This window comes from Acytostelium subglobosum (assembly GCF_000787575.1).
Source record: "Acytostelium subglobosum LB1 DNA, scaffold: scaffold19, whole genome shotgun sequence".
NCBI lineage: Eukaryota > Evosea > Eumycetozoa > Acytosteliales > Acytosteliaceae > Acytostelium > Acytostelium subglobosum.
This window is the reverse complement of record NW_012236514.1, coordinates 139,359-158,954: the sequence shown is the minus strand read 5'-3', so window position 1 is coordinate 158,954 and position 19,596 is coordinate 139,359. Positions and strand designations below refer to the sequence as shown.

The window sequence follows — 19,596 nt, the reverse complement described above, 5'->3', positions numbered from 1 at the left end:
GGATTGTTAACAATTGAAACAAATATAAAATAACTTTGTTGTTAATACTACTATTACATCTATGTACTGGTGAAAGCAATGACACCTCTGTGACAGGTAAGTAGGTCAGGCAGACGATCAGACTTGTCTGAGAATTGATCAATCATTCAACATCATCATAATAACATTTGGTCAATCAATCAATCAATCAATCAATCAATCAATCAATCAATCAATCAATCAATCAATCAATCAATCAGGGTCAGGTAGAATCTATACAGCTATCATTGATAACTGCATTAATCAATATAGTTGTGTTCTCGATGCCGTCAATTTTAGGTATCCAATGTTCTTCTTGAATGATGGGACAAATGGCCCTTCATGCACCAATCCAAATGACCAAGTGGTGATCGGCTTTCAGAATTCAGCAAACCCGGATGATAATTACTTTGTTAGATTCGCCAAATGTTCACTTGCCTCAATCACATTATCTCCCAACCATGTCATTGCCGTTCAACACCTCGCTTAAAATCCAAACACTCACCATGAACAACAACTCTATTATCGAGGATTGCCCAAGTTGTTTGATCACAGTTACCGATGGTGCTATGGTGAATGGTATTTTGAGTATGAAGAGCATCTTCCTCGGGAACGCCACCATCTATGGAACAATCAAGCCACAGAGTGCATCGGATTTCTTGGCAACTCAGTCCAATGCCCTTGAATCTGGTTCGACACTAATCGTCATTGATGACTCAATCTCATGGTCGCCCTCGAACATCCAAGCCTCAATATCACCCAACATCTCGATTGCCTTCAACTCTGCCACCTCCATCACCATTGTAGATATCCCTTGTTTCTCTTATGATTTCTCCGCCTCAACAGCCGTCGTCAGTCTTTCCAGTACATTGGGTAACACTTAACCTCGGTCATTGTGTCCTCATTGGGAATCACACCTGTCCGGCCACTTCAACATCGCCATTTTGAATGGGCCCAAGTCTGGCATCACCGCAGTCCTGATCGCCCACCAGTCCAACATCACCATCATCATGTCCAACCTTCAAGACTACAACTTATCACTCACAGACTATGCCACACTAAACCTTGGGAGAGGATTTGTGATTTCTGGCACATTCCAGGTCTATGACCAGGCCAACAGTAGTATCTCGATTACTCCCAACACACTGGAGTCGTACAACGCCAACATACCACTACTGGCATATTTTGATGGCTATGGCAACACTAGCCTGTCATCATCTGGTGGAAACACGAATATATCATTCGATCGACAGAATGGATTTTCCTTCATTGAAGCATCGGCAATGCTGTCATGTCGATCAATGGTGATGCATTCTCTGGAACAGTGCAAGCCAATCAAATGAGCAAAATATTTATGGATGTACAAGAATACTCAGTTTTTCAATCCAACTTCACTTTGATCGCCAACTCCAACTCGACGATCAACTTCAATTATGGAAAGGCTGCTGGGTGGTCACAACAAATAGTATTGAATGCCTCTGCTTCAGACCACTCGTCCATCATCATTCCACATTTTATCGATGCCGTCATCAACAGCCTAACAGTCAGCAACAATAGTGATATTTCAATCAATCCATCATCTTCATTGAGTATATAACACCAGCTTTGTAGTGAAACAACAAAGTTCCATTTCACTCCCCACTCTTACTGGCAGTGCCTACATCATGGTCAGTGGCCAGTCTGCAGTGAACTTAACTGGACATCAGCTGATGGGAACCTTCCAAGTCATTGATCAAAGCACTCTCTCCATCATTGACACTTATTGGGTCACCCAAACTCAGACCCAAATCAATTTCAATGCTGATAACAACTCTCATCTGAGCCACACTAGTCAATTAGCACATTTGGGAAACATCAGTGTCTCCAACAACTCATCAATCAATATTTCATGTACTCAAGTACTAATGATATATGATGTGTCCAACATTGTGGTGCGGCATCAGTCCAACTTGACAAAGACTCCTTTCGGCCAGGGTACGGCCAATGTTAAGATTAGTGGACAGAGCACCTTCAACATACCTGCTATGGCACTCTCTGGTACATTCCAAGTTAGTGACCCTGGAAGCACCCTTTCAATCTTTGACATATCTGCTGCCCAAGTCAATCTGATTGCCGATACCAACTCATATATGAGATACAGCAACAATGATACCAGTATTAGTAGCCTAATATCTCTCCAGGTGTCGAACAGTTCAACGATCGACATTGAATGTCCCTCATGTTACCTGTGCAACGACAACGTCATCACTGGCAATAGCATTGTGGTCTTTGGAAACCCTTCGCCATCCAACTTAGAATTCCAGTTTAACATCTCGATGAACTTGGGACAGAACTCAACATTGGTCAATCCCCCTCCTTTGATCAACATCATTGATGCCATCATCACCATCGATCAATCCAACTTGGTCCTCTCTGGCCAAGGTGTGTCTGGCAGCTTCACCGTCATGAATGGTGGTAATCTTTCACTTTCAGACAATGAGGCAGCCACAGTTATGCTGCTTAGTTCAGGCGCCAACTCTCACATAAACTACACCAACACTGCATTACAAAGCTCAACAATCAATGTTCAAGCGCTTCAACAATCCTCAATCACAATTGTTCAGTTGGCATTATCCTTGCCGACACATATGTTGGTGGCAGTAGTGCTGTATCAATTAGCTCATCATTGGCACCCACTGCTAGCAGCCAGACCAACTCCCGAGTGGTGGTGGAGCAGCAGTCATCACTCTTTGTTCAGTCTGTTGGCAATACCAACATTGGCATTTATGTTGAAGACCAGTCCATCGCCTCCATCACAAACACACAGGCAGGCAACTTTTCCCTTGTCTCACTATCCGACTCAAAGTTGATCTTCAACAACACAGCATCAATCTCCAGCTTCATCTCCATCAACGCCACCAACAATGGAGTGATCACAGTTGATTGCCCAGGTGGTGTCATCATGGGCAGCACCTATGTCGGTAGTGGCAGTGAAGTAACATTGGGTCCAGCATCGGCACCCACAGTCAACAGTCAGTCGACTATTCTCATGGTAGTTGAGGAGAAATCATCGCTCCTGGTCCAGTTCCCACTTGCACTTTCAAACCTTGGTATCACAGTTGATGACCAGTCAACCATGTCCATCACGAACACTGTTGCAGGCAACTTCACACTGGTCTCACTTGACAACTCAAAGTTGATGTTCAACAACACAGCTTCCAGTTTAAGCAACATCGCCATCAACGCCACAAACAATGGTGTGATCACGATTGATTGCCCAGGTGGTGTACTTCTTGGTGACGTCTATGTTGGTGACCACAGCACAGTCACACTCGACATTGCCAAGTCTGTCTCTGCCACAGGCTATGGAAACATCGTCTTGGAACAACAATCATCACTTGAGTCCAAGGCACCTCTGACGGCGGCCAACCTCACTCTCCTCTCTGGATCAAAGATGCAACTAGATGGAACAATCCTCGCGGTGGTCAGCCCTCATCCAAACATTGGATCATTCGTCTCAGTCTCTGGCGACAGTTCAATCGAGTTCAAGAACCCATTCTCATCATCATCGTTCTCAGCTGCCACGATGACCTGCACCTCCGAGTCGTTCCTCTTCCATGGCCAAGCTATTGTGAGCTACAACTCAAAGAACCCAGCGCATGACACCTACTGTCTGATTGATGTGACCATGCCACAAAGTACGCCCTACACCATGGTGTGGCCCAAGTCGACCGATGTGGCTCCGACGTTGACCTTCCCCACCAAGTTCTCTGTTGACTTTACCAACAACCGAATGACTTTGAACATCCATGGTATGACCATGGGTAGTTTCATTGGAATCCTTGTTGGAAGTGCGGTGGCATTTGCTGTGCTGGTCGTCGGTGCTGTGTTCCTGTTCTATCGTCGATGGAAGAAGAATCAAAAGGATGGATACTCAAAGGTTCCAATAATCAACGCTGATGATGAAGAATAAATGATGAGTTACTATTGGTCGTCGTATTGGTGTTGATGTGTTCAATCAGACTTGATGGTTTGTGCTTTCTCATCAAAAACAGATTGTGCTATATAAATCTGTTTCAAATTTGACTCCATCTTAGTTATTGGGTGTGGGACCACAAGGCCTCCCATACCTTAAAAGGTCCAATCACTCCGAGTGGCATCGTGGTGTTAATTATATCCCAGACCCCTCAGTATGATAGTATCTACTTGGACGGTCAACAACAATAACTTGTCGTTCCATCTTGAACACCAATCACCAGGACTATATTCGAATGTCTTCCCCAGTAGTTCAACTCTACACTCCAGGATAGACAGAACAAACAAATATCTGATTAATTACAAGTCATTCTTGCACATGTCAAAAGAAGTATGGCAGGTATACAAATACATAATATAACAAAGTTATTGAATTCAATAACTTTGTTGTTGATATTGTGTCTACTTCATCAATGCAATGGGAAAAGTAATAATATCAACTACAACAAAGCGAACTTGGACAACAACACTGTTGCTAATGGTAAGTGATCATTCTGCCAATCCGTCGGTCAGTCGACTTGACACTGTATTGACATCATCACATCCATCAATCAATCAATCAATCAATCAATCTGATGTAGGAGGTAGTTACTGGGCAATCGCAGATAATTGTAATGATCCAAACTCATGTGTATTCGATTCCAACCAACCGGTGTATCCAGGTGACTTTTGGACGGATGGGAATGTACCATCATGCACCAATTCTCAGGACCAATTTGTCATCTCCTTTAGGGACCCAAACCAGCTTGCCAACTACTTTATTAGATTCGCCAATTGTTCAATGGCTTCAATTACTGTAAACCGGGTTCCCGACTTTGAACTCATCCATCCAATCACCCTTTCCTTTGATCAATCAACTGCCGACACTGTCATCAATCTTTATATGGACGTTGTAATCACACCCCTGATTACCGACTTGTACTTGGGCTCAATCGGTTTGTTCAACACATCGATGTCAATTCCCGCCAACAACAACCAGCTTACGATCTTAGATCTATATATGGACACAAACTCGTCTTTTTCGCTCACTGGTGGCAATGCAACACTCAACCTAAGTGTAGGCAATCTTATAACCGGTAGATTCCAAGTGTATGACCAAGTAAACAGTCGGATCTCGATGACATCCAACTGCTTGGAGTTATCCAACGCCAACGTACCTATGCTGACATATGACAATGGTTATGACCAGAATAACATGACCACGTCTGGCGGCCAGACGTATATTTCATTCGATCAAAATGGAATGGCGATCAAAACATCGGACAATGCCATTATGTCGATCATTGGTAATGCATTCTCTGGTACGTTGGAGGCCGATCAAAGGAGCTCAATATCAGTGGAACTTGTTCAACCCTTAATCTCATTACCCCCTACCATCAACTTGATCGCCAGCACCTACTCGACCATCAACTTCCAATTCGTTGACGTTTTCAATCAATTAACTTTGAGCGTATCGTCCTCTGACCACTCGTCCATCAACATTCCACTCGCTATCAATGCCGACTTTGACAGCATCATGGTCAACAACAGCGCATTGGCAATCAATCAATCATCGATATTGAGGAGTGTTTACACGTTCTCTAGCATTGTGGTGCTTCAATCAAATGCAACTATACTCCCACCTGTTTCGGGTAACATCAATATCACGGTCAGTGGCCACTCCTCCTTGAATATAACAGCACCAATGCTCAGAGGCAACTTCCAAGTGAGTGATCAAAGCACGGTCTACGTCGCTGGCAACCAATGGGCCTATCTCAATCTAAATGCCGATGGAAACTCGCACCTTAGCTACATCAGCAATGGTACAATAGGTGGTCTGCCTATCAATTTGGCAATGGTCAACGTCTCTAACAACTCATCAATCTATGTTTCATGTCCCGATCAAATAATAAGAGCTGCTGGACCCAGCCCATGCGGCATTGTTGTGGAGAAACAATCCAATCTGATAATCACACCTCAATTTAGCGGCTTGGTCAATATCAAGGTTAGTGGACAGAGTACGTTGAACCTTCCTGCCTTTGGACTCGGCGGCACATTTCAAGTGAGCGATCAAGGCAGTACCCTCTCAATCTTTGACACGTTTCCGATCATGACCAGTGTCAACCTGATCGCTGATGCCAACTCGTACATGAGCTACAGTAACAATTCACCATATGTAAACTTTGTAAATGTCAACGTATCGAACAGCTCATCAATCAACATTGAATGCCAAGGATGTCAACTCTACAACGACAGTGTCATCACTGGAAATAGTAACGTGTACTTTGGAGACTCTATACAGATACAGTACTACGACGTCCGAGTTAACATATCACTTCTCTTGGGACCGAACTCAACACTGGTGAATCATCCGCCTTTGTACAATGTCAGTGCGGTCATCACAGTTGATCAATCCACTCTGGCCATCATTGGTACTAGTGTGTCGGGTAACTTCACTGTCATGAATGGTGGCAGTCTTTCAATCTCTGACAATGATGATGCCACAGTCTTGCTCTCGGGCTCGGGTGCCAACTCCCTCCTGAACTACACCAACACTGCAGATAAAAGCGCAACAATCAATGTCCAAGCGTTGGATCAATCCACGATCACTACCAATTGTTCAAATGGCGCTATCCTTGGCAACATCTATGTTGGTGGTGGCAGTGAAGTAACATTGGGTCCAGCATCGGCAACATCGGCCAACAGTCAGTCGACTATTCTCATGGAAGTTGAACAAAAGTCATCTCTCTTGGTTCAGTTCCCTCTTGCCCTTACAAGCCTTGATATCAAGGTCAATGACCAGTCCACCGTGTCCCTCACGAACACTTCCAGTTTCAGCAAAATCTCCATCAACGCCACAAACAACAGTGTGATCACCATTGATTGCCCAGGTGGTGGACGTCAACAGAACTACAGCACAGTCACACTCGACAATGCCAAGTCTGTCTCTGCCACAGGCTATGGAAACATCGTCTTGGAACAACAATCATCACTTGTGTCCAAAGCACATCTGGTCGCTGCCAACCTCACTCTCCTCTCTGGATCAAAGATGCAACTAGATGGAACAATCCTCGTGGTTGCCAACCCTGTTCCAAACATTGGATCATTCGTCACAGTCTCTGAAGACAGTTCAATCGAGTTCAAGAACCCATTCTCATCATCATCGTTCTCAGCTGCCACGATGACCTGCACTTCCGAGTCGTTCCTCTTCCATGGCCAAGCTATTGTGAGCTTCGACTCAAAGAACCCAGCGCATGACACCTACCGTCTGATTGATGTGACCATGCCACAAAGTACGCCCTACACCATGGTGTGGCCCAAGTCGACCGATGTGGCTCCGACGTTGACCTTCCCCACCAAGTTCTCTGTTGACTTTACCAACAACCGAATGACTTTGAACATCCATGGTATGACCATGGGTAGTTTCATTGGAATCCTTGTTGGAAGTGCGGTGGCATTTGCTGTGCTGGTCGTCGGTGCTGTGTTCCTGTTCTATCGTCGATGGAAGAAGACTCGATGTCCAAATGAAGGATACTCAATAATCAACGATGATAAATGAATATTAATCCTTGATTGATACCACACTGCAGTGCCATAGTCATGAGTCCATAACTTGGATAGAATTGTTGAATCACCCAATTCTTCTCTACATATCGGTTGATGCACAATTTGTCCTCAGCAAGGTCGCCATCCAGGCAATCAAGATTTGTTCGTTTTATGATTGATCGTTTGGATGACTGATTCTGGGATCATACCACCACGTTCTGTTGATTGAGGTCTTTCTTTACTTCTTGCACAGTGGTGGTTTTTGGAGTATACATTTCCAAGAACACCAATACGTCAACTGTACAGAAACATGTTTATATGTATGTAGAACATTCTTGTGTCTTTCTATGAACTCCGGATAGTCCGATCCGAACCCTCCTCACAACAAGTGACAATACCCCATTAATTATATAATTAATTTTATTTATTTGGTGTGGTACAATGAACAACAGATCCCTTAACACACCATTATTCATTCATTCATTTCAGAGTCAAACATACTTACACATACAGATACACAAACATACATCATTTCACAAAGTGATAACCTTAACTATCTATATATCACTATTATAACAACATATTCATTCATCATCTTTATATTAATTTAAAGAAGAAATGAGCTGCATTAGCAACATTAACAAAGATGATAGTACAGCATTGATGGTGTGTTAAGGATCATTGATGCTATTCATCATTCATTTTATAACATCAAGCAACAAATACTACAAAAATATTTCACTTTACTTTTATCACTGAACATCATTCTTCCCAACTTACATTTATCACTTGCACAACTCTCCTTTCACTATCACTCCGCCATGTCACTCACCAAAGAATCATCACCAGATCAAGTCAGTGCTTGGCTCAAGCACAAGAACTTTGATGGTGCTGTAATCAAAGCTCTGGGATCAAGATATCGCAGGAAAGAACTTCATCAGGTTGACCAGAGCAAGACTTTTGATTCCTCCTTACGTATTCAAGGATGCTGTAATTGATGATATCTTGGATGCGATTGCAGAGATCACTGGCACAAGTTCCCAAACTCGTAAGTACAAACAATATCGGCACAATGTCTTCAATACTAACATACATACACAACCAAGAATCTGATAAGATTGATCAGATTGTCGACGATATTAAGATGGTGAAGAACTTCGTTTCGAAGGCCCATCGACCAACATCATCTGTATCATATGCACAGTTCCACGAGCGAATTTCTCCGCATATTGTGAAGGTTGATTCGTACTCATTTTGGCACAACACCAACTATTCCTTTGCCTTGGATGACTTTTGTAGCAGTTTTGGCAAGTATGAGTACGCCAAAGAGAAAAGGCTACATGAATATCTAGTGGATGAGTTTAACAGAGCGTACAACAAGATGGTCAAAAAACCGCTCTTGGCCATTGTCGATACATCTCAACGCCCATTTCTCGATGCAGAATCCCATCAATATGTACCCGATTGGGTTATTCACGATGACAACAAACCTCTCGATCCGACATGGTTCATTGTCGTTGGAGACACCAAGGTTGAGGGCTCCAACTTTCCAACACCCGCTGACTCAGGTCAAGTCCTCTACTATGCGGAGTTCACCTTGAAGAACTCGTTCCATCTTTCAATCGATGCCTTCCTCACATCTGGCAAACACATCTGCTTCTGGAGAGTGACAAAGAATGATCATGGAGAGTTTACATATCTGCGAAATGGTCCACACCTTCTCTCGTTTCAGACGAAGAAAGAGAAGACCATAGGATTCGACCTCTTGATGGCAATGCTACGTGGACCAGCTACTCATATCAACATCCCAGATGTCCCACAACCCATACTCGATACCCTGAAGTACAAGACCTCCGGATTGTCATCCTTCGTCTACACAGCAATGATGGGACCAATGGATGTTATCGTTAAAGTATACAAGAAGCAATCGGACCAAACCCGGGAAGTAACAGTCTTGAAGGAGCTCACTGGTCCTCGAGTCCCAACAATCAAGGCAGAAGGCTCCAATTGGATCATCATTTCACCAGCTGGCAAGGTGGTTGACTCCACAACAAAGTTCAACATTTTCCCCATGGTAATATCAATGTTGTGGCGAATGCCTGTGAAATATACCAACACTGACATTCAACCTTCTCTCAGATCCTGGATACCATCATCTCGGCCCACAAAAAAGGTATCATTCATAGAGATATCCGACCGTCCAACATCATTATCTATGTTGGTCCGATTCTCATTGTCTGGTCATCGTCAATATCCGACACCTTATCTCCCACCCCCTATGAAGGGACCATCTACACTGCATCAAACAGAGTTCTCCAATATCTTGCTGATGATAAATTCAATATCTTGTCGACAAAGGCGGACGATTTGGAGTCATTCGTCAAGACACTCATCATCTTGACTGTACGAGAAGTGGATAACATGGTTCATACTGTACATAAATACTGCCATTATGATCTTCTTAAAGTTTGGACAAACATTTACCAACATTATCTCAGCCCCTATTACCGACACCTGATGGATGTCGCCCGCAATGGAGACATGTGGAACTGCGAAAGTGCCTTTGAGAGACATGTCAGGCAGTATGGTCTACAAATGAATGTGCTGCACTGCGCAGTGTGCAAGAATATATGATACAGTGGACGGACGACACTCTGAATGATGGTAGTGTCGACAAATAGATTTATTAATTCAATGTGCTCCATGGCGATGAAGAAAGTACATAATATCAGAGAACCATCTAATAAAAGGATAGATGGACAATGGTGAGAAAATCAGACTCTTCACAATTCATTTGATGTGATGATTAGATTACTTAGATGATCAGCACAATGGACACAAGAAGAAGAAGACGTCATCCAAGAAGAAGACACAGACCACTATAGACTTTGATGCACCGCCACCTCCAGACTCAATGTTTGAGCCACCACGCGGTCGTCAATCCACCGTGCTCACAGCCAACGCCCAAGCATCAGAGATATCGACCATCCTTCCACCGGACATTCATTACGTAACCTATCCAAACATGACGTTGACATCCAGTCCAGCCTTGTCCGTCACTATCACTGGTAGTGCATTCGACTGCTCGTCCTCCTTCTCCAAAAATGATGGCTTGAGCGCCTACTCTGTGAAATTATAACTGTTACAAGTATAAGCACTTGCTGTATGTTTGACAAGGCAAACAGTAGTCTCACGATCAGTGTGAGGCAGCAATCACAACTGAATTTCCTCTCACCACTTGGCGGCAGGCCATTGTTAGTGTCAGTGGTCAGAGCACGTTGAACATCCCTGCCAGTGGACTCAGTGGCACATTCCATGTTAGCGATAAAGACAACACCCTTTCAATTGTTGACGACACACCGGCCAGTGTCAATTTGATTGGTGATGCAACTCGTAAATGAGCTACCACAACTCTGCCACCAACCGTACAAGTGTGTCTGTCAACTTGTCAAACAGTTCATCCATCAGAATTGGATGTCCCTATTGTGTGTTCGACGGTGACAGCGTTATTTACAGCACTGCCGCCACCAACATATGTGTGTCGGCAAGGATAGCGCCAACTGAACAATTTGCTGTGATCGTGGATTTGTCAAATGTTTGAATATTGATTGTTGAGCTCTGGAGTGCAGAGTTGATGTATATCAAATTGGAGTTGGCGCCAGTGCCCGAGAGCGTGACTGTGGAGGCATCATTGTCAGAGATAGTAAGACTGCCACCATTCTTCACCATTAGATTGCCAGACACTCCACTTCCAGAGATGAGCAAAGTGGCCCGATCGACTGTGATGTTGGCGTTGACGTTAACCAAGAAAGGGGGGTTCTCCAATGTTGAGCGCTGTTCCAATAGAAGAGAGAAGTGTGAGGTATCCATGATATCGTTGCCATTTGATGCCGTTGCTGCTGAAGCAGACAATCCAAAACTGTTGTTAGTTATAACTTCACACTAGTCTCACAAGACCACTCCAAGTTGATCTTCAACAACACAGCATCCAGTGCCAGCAACATCGCCACCAACGCCAACAACAACGGTGTGATCACAGTTGATTGCCAAGGTGGTGTCATCATGGGCAGCACATATGTTGGTAGTGGCAGTGAAGTAACATTGGGTCCAGCATCGGCACCCACAGTCAACAGTCAGTTGACTACTTTCATGGTACTAGAACAGAAGTCATCGCTCTTTGTTCAGTTTCCACATGCCCTTACAAACCTAAGTATCTCTGTTGGACTGGAACTTCATCCAGGGCTATGGTAACATCTTTTTGGAACAACAATCATCACTTGAGTCCAAGGCACCTCTGGTCGCCGTGATGATAAACAATTACTCAACTCTGTCGTCTTGTCTATCTAGATATACAATTGTGGGACTTTGTTATTATTAAAGTTATACACTGCACACTTGGCAGTGATGTGATTGGGTGATTGATTAAATGTGTCTGAAACAACAACTAAATAATCTAATCATCATGATGATCTGGATGGATATTTGCACCATCCAACTCCACCACCACTGACATGCTGTTGGCTACGGCGGCATTATCAACGACCACCAGGTCAACATCGGGCTTGTGAAGCTTCTCGTCGCGTTTGGCCTTCCTATCCTTCTGTCTCTTCAGCTTCTCCTGGATCAGACGCTCCTCCTCGCGCTCCTTCTCCTTGCGCTCGGCCACTCGCTCCATCTCCTTGTGAATCTTCTCGTTGTTTGTATTCAATCTGTTGATCTGTGCCTCGCGCTTCTTGAGCACCTCGGCTTCCTTGTCCAAAAACTCGCGCTCAATCTTCTCCAACTGCTTGTCCGAGTCCTTAAGAAGCTCTGCTTTCAGACGCGCCAGCTCCAGCTTGGCCTTGCGATCGACTTCCTCCTTGAGCTGTTTGGCCTCGAGCTCCTTCTCAGTCATCTCCTTCTTGGTGAGCTGCATCTTCTCCTCCAGACTCTTCTTCTTGGCCTCGGCTTCCAGTTTGGCCTTGGCCGTGTTGGCATCCTTCAGCTTCTTCAGACGCATGGCCGTCAGCTGATAGTCCTTGTCGGCATCGTCCTTGTTCTTCTTGCCCGAGTCGAGCAGCTCCATTGCTTTGGACAGCTGGTTCTCCAGCTGCTTCTTCTTCTCCTCGCTGCGATTTTTTTCGCGAGCGGCCACCTCGACACGCTCGGCCTTGCCAATCAGCTCTCGCTTTGTGCGCTCAAGTCGCTCCTCCAGTCGCTGCTGTTTGATATCCATCGTCTCAACCTGGTCGGTGACGTCGATCAACTCCTTCTTGCGCATCTCCTCAAGGGTCTGCAGACGAAGGATCTCACGCTCATACTGTGAGTCAATGCGTTCGATCTCCTGGCGTTGTAGGTCCTCCTTCTCCTGCTGGAAGGTCTTCAGTCTGTGCTTCTCGTCCTTGAGCTCGCTCATCTTGGTCTCGAGGTCTGCCTCATCGTCGATCGCACCCAGCTGCAAACGTCGCTCGACCGAGTGGTTACCATCGAGCTCGTCCGCGATAACGTCAATCTCGGTGGCAATGTGGTGCGCGTCATTCTCGAGGCGCTGGGTCTCTTCGCTCTGTTTGTTCAGGTGTTGTCTTAGCTCGGTCTTCTGATCGATCAGGTCGGTGGTGGCCTCTTCCAGCTGGCGATTAGCCGCACGCTCCTCGGCGATGGCGCCCTCTGTCTTGGACTTCTCACGCTCCAATCGCTCAATCTTCTCTTCAAGCACCTGTGTCTCGATGCTCTCCATGCGTATGTCCAGGCGATATGATCTGTTGTTCTGTTCCAGCAACTCGGCCTCGCGTTTCACTGATTCTGTGGCGTAGGCTTCGCGTAGCAGGTCTGTCTGTGCCTGCACCATCTGCTCTTTGACTATGGTGCGCTCTTCATACAGCTCGGTCTTCTCTGTGACAAACACACGCTTCATCTTGTCGACTGCCTCACGGATCTCCTTCTTCTTGGTGTCGACGCGTTCTGTCTTCTCAGAGATCACCTCCTCCAACTCGACCTCGCGCTCCAGCAACTCCTCGGTGATCTCCACACGCTTTGTCGCCAGCCTCTTCTTCTCGACATGCAGGTCTTCCAGCTGCTCCTCGATCTCGCCCGTCTCCACGCGTATCACCTCGGTCTGGCGCTGTACGTACACGCGGTCGTTCTTGATGCGGTCGACCTCGTAGCGCATGTCCTTCACCTGTTTGGTCGCCTTGTCAATCACACGCTCGGTCTCGACGCGCGTCCTGACCACGCGATCTGTGCTGTCCTTGGCCTGTGAGAGCTGATCCTGGATCTTCTTCTTGGCACTTGCAATGCGCTGCTTGTCCTCACGCGCATCACCCAATGCCATAGTGAGTTGCTTCTCCTCGGTCTTGAGATGAACGATCGATGTCTCCAGCTGCTGTGTCTGAGCGCGCACCTCTGCGAGCTCAGTCTTGACAGAGGTGAGTCCAGTGGCATCCACCTTCTTCTGGAGGGCGTCGATCTCGGTTTGCAGTACTGCCTGCTCCTCGGCCAGCTCCTTCTTTGCCTCGTCATGCATCTGCTCTTGGTTGGCGCGGGCGGCCGCCAGAACGGTCAGCTCGTGCTTGATCAGCTCCTGGTCGGCACTGAGCGCACCTTGGTCCAGCTGAAGCTGGTCCTGAAGCTGTGTATATAACTCTTGTTCGCGTTGCAGCTCCTCGACCAACTGCGTGGACTCGCTCTGTTGCTGCTGTAGCTGTGCAAGCTGCTCCTGAAGCTGCTCGATCATTGCTATCTTGTCGTCGCGTTGGCCCTCCCACTCGACCTTTTGCTCGACGATGCGCTCCTCCACAACGATCTCAAACTCCTTGTCAGCTACGCGGCGCTCCTCTATCTGTGCGCGGATCTCCTCAATGCGCTCCTTGCTCTCGTGGTGACGCTCTTGGTACGAACGGATTTCGCTGTCGATGCTGGCGATCTCCTGTGTGTTCTCCTGGATGCGCTGCTCTGCGCCCTTGATCACCTCGGATGCGATCACGGGCGGCTCCTCAGCAGCCTGATTGAACTTGTTGAAGATGAATGCAACAAAGGCGACGTTGAGTCTCCCATTGCCGCTGACAATGTCGTCAGTATTGATGAACTTGCGGCAGTTAATGCGATCGGCCGTCTCGAGGAAGAGTGTGGCACGACGTGTCAGGTCGGCCTCCTCTAGGGCCTCAAGGCCACATGATCTGGGCGCCAATTGGTTGAGAAGGATGATGTATGCCACAGAGTCCTTGATGTCGCTGGAGAATGTTGACACGCGACGGTCTGAGCCGGCGGCGGCCAAGTGATGATTGACCCATCGCACCAAGATCTCGTCGGGAACCAGCTCCTCGACGCGCTCCTTCTCGCCCAGATCCAATATCTCAGCTTTGACGCGCGATGCCAGTCTGCTGACCTTGTTGAGCAGGTCAATCTTGACCAGCTGCCACAGTACGGCCAGGATCAAATGACGCTTGCCCTCTTGGAAATCGACTGGACCAATATTGATCGTGCGACAACCAATCGCTTTGGCTGCTCTCAAACATATATCCAAGTTAACATTCATCTCAAACAGATTGAGCTTGGCTGCCACCTTCACCTGGCCAATCTTTGATGACTCTCCAATTGTTCCTGGCTTGATGGCATTGATCATCTTGCTGCGATTGAGTGGAGTGATTGATTGAGTGAGTGAGTTGTCCCATCAGAAGTCCAGTCCAGACACCTCCACATCACTACCTACCTTAGTATGATACCATCATTGAGTGAGTCAAAGATAAGGTCGGACTTTGGGTTGATGGGTATTCTTGATTTGAGCCATTGGTCATCGCGCAACAGGAAGTTGAGATGCTCGACGAGTCCTTGTTTCTCCTCATCATGGTAAGAGTGGACTACACTCAGATCACGTGTATCAGTCCTAACCAAACGTCTTGCCGGGTTTCCAGCTGTAGCCATTATTTGTTTGTTGTTGATGTGTTTCCAAACTAACTATATATGTATATATATCTTGTGGATACCAGTTGGACTTGTGATTGATTTAGTGATTGTTAAAGGGACTGGAGACTGGATTGATTAAGGTTGATGGCGCGCAGGTGTGTGTGTGTGTATCTGTGAGTGTGTATCTGTGTGTGATGGCGTGTGTGATTCCGACGATGATGACGATGTTTGATGATGTGTGTAAGAATGTGAGAGTTAGAGTGTAGTAGTGATGGCACAACTCGTTCGTTATAATGTTGTAAGATATAAATAAAGATAGATAGATAGATAGATAATTGAATATCTTGTTATATTAACACTATTTAGTGGGTAATGTAAGTAATGATTGATTGAGGTGTATGGGACCTATCAAATTGGTCGATGTTTAATCACTAATCACAACACACACACACACACTATTCTGATGGTCAAAAACACTATCAACTGACTCTGATCGCTCCCCCATCACACCCACCCTTAGCACAGAACACTGTTCTGACCGATCACAGCTCATCACTAATTCTCATCGAGATTTGGACATGATTTTTGGGAATGGGAGGTCCTTTTTGGGGGATGAATGCATCGTTCCATTTTGTCTCGCTAGCAATCAATCTTGTTTATTAGTGAGCTCTGAATAGGAGTGATTGGCGACGCCGAGAGGAGTCTTGAAATGTCCTAGTAGGGTGCGAAGCTCGCTGGAGAGAGTGATGACGTTCATGTCGTCCATGGCACGACCATCGTAGCCGCCAAACATATAGATTCTGTCGCCTACAACTTCGGTGCTGGCCATGTCGCGCGGGTTCGGTCCACCCTGCGAGAACTCCTGCTTGTGCCAACTCTCCGAGATCGTGTCGAAGAAGTAGAGCTTGCGTGTCACCTTGCCCTTGATTAGATGTTGGCCGCCAAACACCGCCACAAGTGTGCCCACAACAAAGACGCTGCAGAAAGTACAGACACGCACTATTGTCGAGGGTACGCGACGCCATGAGCTCGTCTCGGTGTTGAATATATGTATGTCGTTGAAGCGCTCGCGCCATGAGTCGCCAGCACCACCGCCAAACAAATAGAGTTGATGTCCAATCGAAACTAATCGATGTCCACATCGCGGTGATGGTTTGTCGCCAGTGCACTCCACCTCACTCCAGGTCATGGTGTCCGTGTCAAACACGTAGAACTCGTCCAGGTCCTGTAGCTCCCAGCGTCTATCTCGATTGATGCCGCCAAACACATAGAACTTGTTTCCAATCACGGCCGATCCATGGTTGGTTCTTGAGCGGGGAGGGTTGCCGTGCACGATGGGATTGTACCAGATACCCTGATCCGTGTCAAAGATGGCCAGATCAAAGTAGATACCCGAACCATCAAAGCCACCAAACACAAAGATACGGTGGCCAAACGCGACGGCTGTGTGGCGGGCAAACTTGGGCACGTTTCCATGCACCTCAACTCTGGCAAAGCGGTGGGTCTCGGTGTTGAAGCTGTAGATATCGTTGAAGCGGCGCAGTTGAGTCTCTTGTCCGCCAATGTAATAGATGGTGGAGCCGACCGCAGTTCCAGTGTGCTGGTAGCGTGCTGAGGGTACGGTGCCGCGCGGACGTATCGTCGTCGATGCGATGGCGTGGCGGCGGGACATTGCGTCGCGCAAATGGTAGTAGCTCTGCCACCTAAACTCCGTCACGCACTTTAGCAACATTGAGCTACTGTTGGCAGTTGGCGTCCACTTGTTCTCCACCTTGTGTTTCCACAATCCAACGTCCTGCATCAGGCGGTAAAAGTCGCGAGACACCAAGCTCACATGGAAAAGCATGCCGAGGGAGAAATCCTGGGCGACCTTTATCAGCAACTCTTCTGGCAGTTGTCTCAATGGGAATGATGATGCGCCAGCACCATTCAACTCCTCATCCGCCAGCATCTCCGAGTCGTCAAACTCTGTGCTATCACTATTATTATTGTTGTTGTACGTGATAATGGATTTGTTCCATAAGTTATTGCTGCTGCTGCTACTGCTACTACTACAACTACTGCTGATATTGTTGTTGCTTGGATGGCTAAAGTTGAAGAAACTGGATGGCGAGGACATAAATTTGTTGCGCAATGTGTTGGTTCGCGAAAGTTTGGGAGTGGCAGGCGGGGAATTTCGCGGCGAGTCTACGCCAAGACCTGATTCAACACTTGTAGTGTGATGTAGGAGTCCACCAGCTGGTGCCGTTGATCTATTACTATTACTATTATTACTATTATTATTGTTGGAGGAATCTTTGGGAGATTTAAGTTTAAGCATTAGACTATCCCATAAATTATAAAAACTACTTGTACGTGTCGGTGACAAAGGTGATGATGGGGATGATGGTGGAATCGAAGATGAAGAATGATTATGTATCAAGTTGGACATCTTCTTGGACTTTCTTGTCAGTACAGGCATGTTCGGTAATAGTGTGATGTCGGTGGAATGGATTATTGGTTGATGGAAATATTTTAAAAGTATATATATTATATATTATAAACAATATTATTATTGTTATTGTTGTTGTCCCAATAGTTGGATGGATGATGGACCATAGGGATGTTGTTGTTGGAGTATTAATTAATTAAATACAATCGGATGGAAAGGAAGGATGGTCGATATCTTTAAATTATATATCATCTGAGCATGATCAAGCAAGCAAGCATGCATGCATCCATCAATCAATCCGCAGCCGCTGCTGCTGCTGCTGCTTCTGATGCTCCTGCTGTTATACTTGTAGCCGAGTTGTTGGCAGATGGATATATATGCGCGCAAAGTGAGAGTGGATGACTATACCAAGAGCAAGAGTGGAGTGATGAGAGAGAGGTGGCGGCAATGCCCATAGATGTATAAATGTGGTAATCAAACAAACAGGATGGATGCACTATTACATGAGTGAGTGAATAGAGAGAGAGAGAGAGAGAGAGAGAGCGATAGTGAGAGAACATGAGATTGTGTGATGGATGTGATGCGAAACACATCTCTACCGCACGAGAGATGGACACAGTTCCACTTGGTCACTTATGCTAGGGTCGACTTCATCAAGTGCCCGCCTTGGATTGATGGTGGGAGTGGGTGGGTATGTGGGTGGGGTGGGAAAGAGACTGATGATCATCACAACTACCGTTATATATTGTGTGTGTATGTATGTTGTATTTGTTAATGATGTTGTTGTTATGGTTGATTGTGAGATGAATGGAAGGTCGGACATGTGGTAGAATAGTGGGTGTTGTTGTTGTTTAGCTATTCTTGTCCACCCTATGATCAATATCAAACAGTGTGTTTGTTTGATTGATCAGTATTGAGTGTGTGTGTGAGGGGTGATGGGCAACACAATGTATTCACACTGTTAAGTATTTGATTGATCACTCTCTCTCTTTTAAATATATAATTATAAATGTGATATATATATATATTATTAGGGTAATTCAGATAAATGAGTTGGAATGATTTATAAATACCTGCTGCAGTACAGGTTCAAATTGAATGTGGATGATGATAATGATGATGATGAAGATGTTATTGTTTATGAGATTGGATGATGTTAATGGTGTAGTTGGTTGGTTGATTGGTGATGTGTCGATAGACTGATCATTATCCAATAGACTCAATCCATCTAACAATGATTATGACTCTCTCTAACTATGTTGTCATAGTTGAGGTACGTGTTCCTGTTCCTCATCACTATCCATCCATTTTAACAAGCAGCATGTTGTGAACATCATTCATCCTTGATTGACTGAATGATTGATTAAGGATTGTCACCAACTTTAATACATACTATACACTGTCGATGATGGTCCCAAGACCATTTGTTTCCAGTTACTAATATTTGGAAACATTAATATTAATGTTAAGAAAGAAAGGAGGATGATGAAGATATAGGGTAACATCATGATGAAGATGTACCATACATCATTGGCCGTTTGTACCAACCATACATTACATCCTACAATCCATGCACCCATCTCTCTCTCTCTATGAGTGCTTGAGCCAGCTAGAATGTGAGTTAGTGATTGTTATTAGTATTCGAGAGTGAGCCCTAGGGTAGTGATTGAGAGAGTGTGTGCGAACAATGAATGTTACAAACTCACACATTGCCAACACTTGCAAGA

The 19,596-nt window shown here is 45.7% G+C and overlaps 8 protein-coding genes across 8 annotated transcripts; 4 read left to right on the top strand and 4 right to left on the bottom strand.

Annotated features, from left to right (window-relative positions):
• Positions 1-524: 524 nt before the first annotated feature.
• Positions 525-902, top strand: SAMD00019534_086560 (hypothetical protein; the record flags this gene model as incomplete). Its single annotated transcript, XM_012896013.1, has 1 exon — positions 525-902. One exon carries the CDS (start codon positions 525-527, stop codon positions 900-902), a length of 378 nt encoding a protein of 125 aa, XP_012751467.1.
• Positions 903-1,922: 1,020 nt separating this feature from the next.
• SAMD00019534_086550 (hypothetical protein) lies at positions 1,923-3,970 on the top strand (the record flags this gene model as incomplete). The annotated part of the gene is made up of 2 exons (XM_012896012.1): positions 1,923-2,472; positions 2,622-3,970. The coding sequence occupies 2 exons, from the start codon at positions 1,923-1,925 to the stop codon at positions 3,968-3,970; spliced, it is 1,899 nt and encodes a 632-aa protein (XP_012751466.1).
• An 843-nt stretch (positions 3,971-4,813) lies between these two features.
• On the top strand, positions 4,814-7,570 carry SAMD00019534_086540 (hypothetical protein; the record flags this gene model as incomplete). The annotated part of the gene is made up of 2 exons (XM_012896011.1): positions 4,814-6,170; positions 6,246-7,570. 2 exons carry the CDS (start codon positions 4,814-4,816, stop codon positions 7,568-7,570), a joined length of 2,682 nt encoding a protein of 893 aa, XP_012751465.1.
• A 984-nt stretch (positions 7,571-8,554) lies between these two features.
• Positions 8,555-10,075, top strand: SAMD00019534_086530 (hypothetical protein; the record flags this gene model as incomplete). Its single annotated transcript, XM_012896010.1, has 4 exons — positions 8,555-8,605; positions 8,675-9,631; positions 9,697-9,960; positions 10,025-10,075. The coding sequence occupies 4 exons, from the start codon at positions 8,555-8,557 to the stop codon at positions 10,073-10,075; spliced, it is 1,323 nt and encodes a 440-aa protein (XP_012751464.1).
• A 547-nt stretch (positions 10,076-10,622) lies between these two features.
• On the bottom strand, positions 10,623-10,874 carry SAMD00019534_086520 (hypothetical protein; the record flags this gene model as incomplete). Its single annotated transcript, XM_012896009.1, has 1 exon — positions 10,623-10,874. A coding segment is annotated over one exon (252 nt), but the record flags the coding sequence as incomplete, so codon positions are not given.
• Positions 10,875-11,067: 193 nt separating this feature from the next.
• On the bottom strand, positions 11,068-11,427 carry SAMD00019534_086510 (hypothetical protein; the record flags this gene model as incomplete). The annotated part of the gene is made up of 1 exon (XM_012896008.1): positions 11,068-11,427. The coding sequence occupies one exon, from the start codon at positions 11,425-11,427 to the stop codon at positions 11,068-11,070; it is 360 nt and encodes a 119-aa protein (XP_012751462.1).
• A 583-nt stretch (positions 11,428-12,010) lies between these two features.
• Positions 12,011-15,456, bottom strand: SAMD00019534_086500 (hypothetical protein; the record flags this gene model as incomplete). Its single annotated transcript, XM_012896007.1, has 2 exons — positions 12,011-15,161; positions 15,245-15,456. 2 exons carry the CDS (start codon positions 15,454-15,456, stop codon positions 12,011-12,013), a joined length of 3,363 nt encoding a protein of 1,120 aa, XP_012751461.1.
• A 631-nt stretch (positions 15,457-16,087) lies between these two features.
• Positions 16,088-17,899, bottom strand: SAMD00019534_086490 (hypothetical protein; the record flags this gene model as incomplete). The annotated part of the gene is made up of 1 exon (XM_012896006.1): positions 16,088-17,899. A coding segment is annotated over one exon (1,812 nt), but the record flags the coding sequence as incomplete, so codon positions are not given.
• Between the last annotated feature and the right edge of the window lie 1,697 nt (positions 17,900-19,596).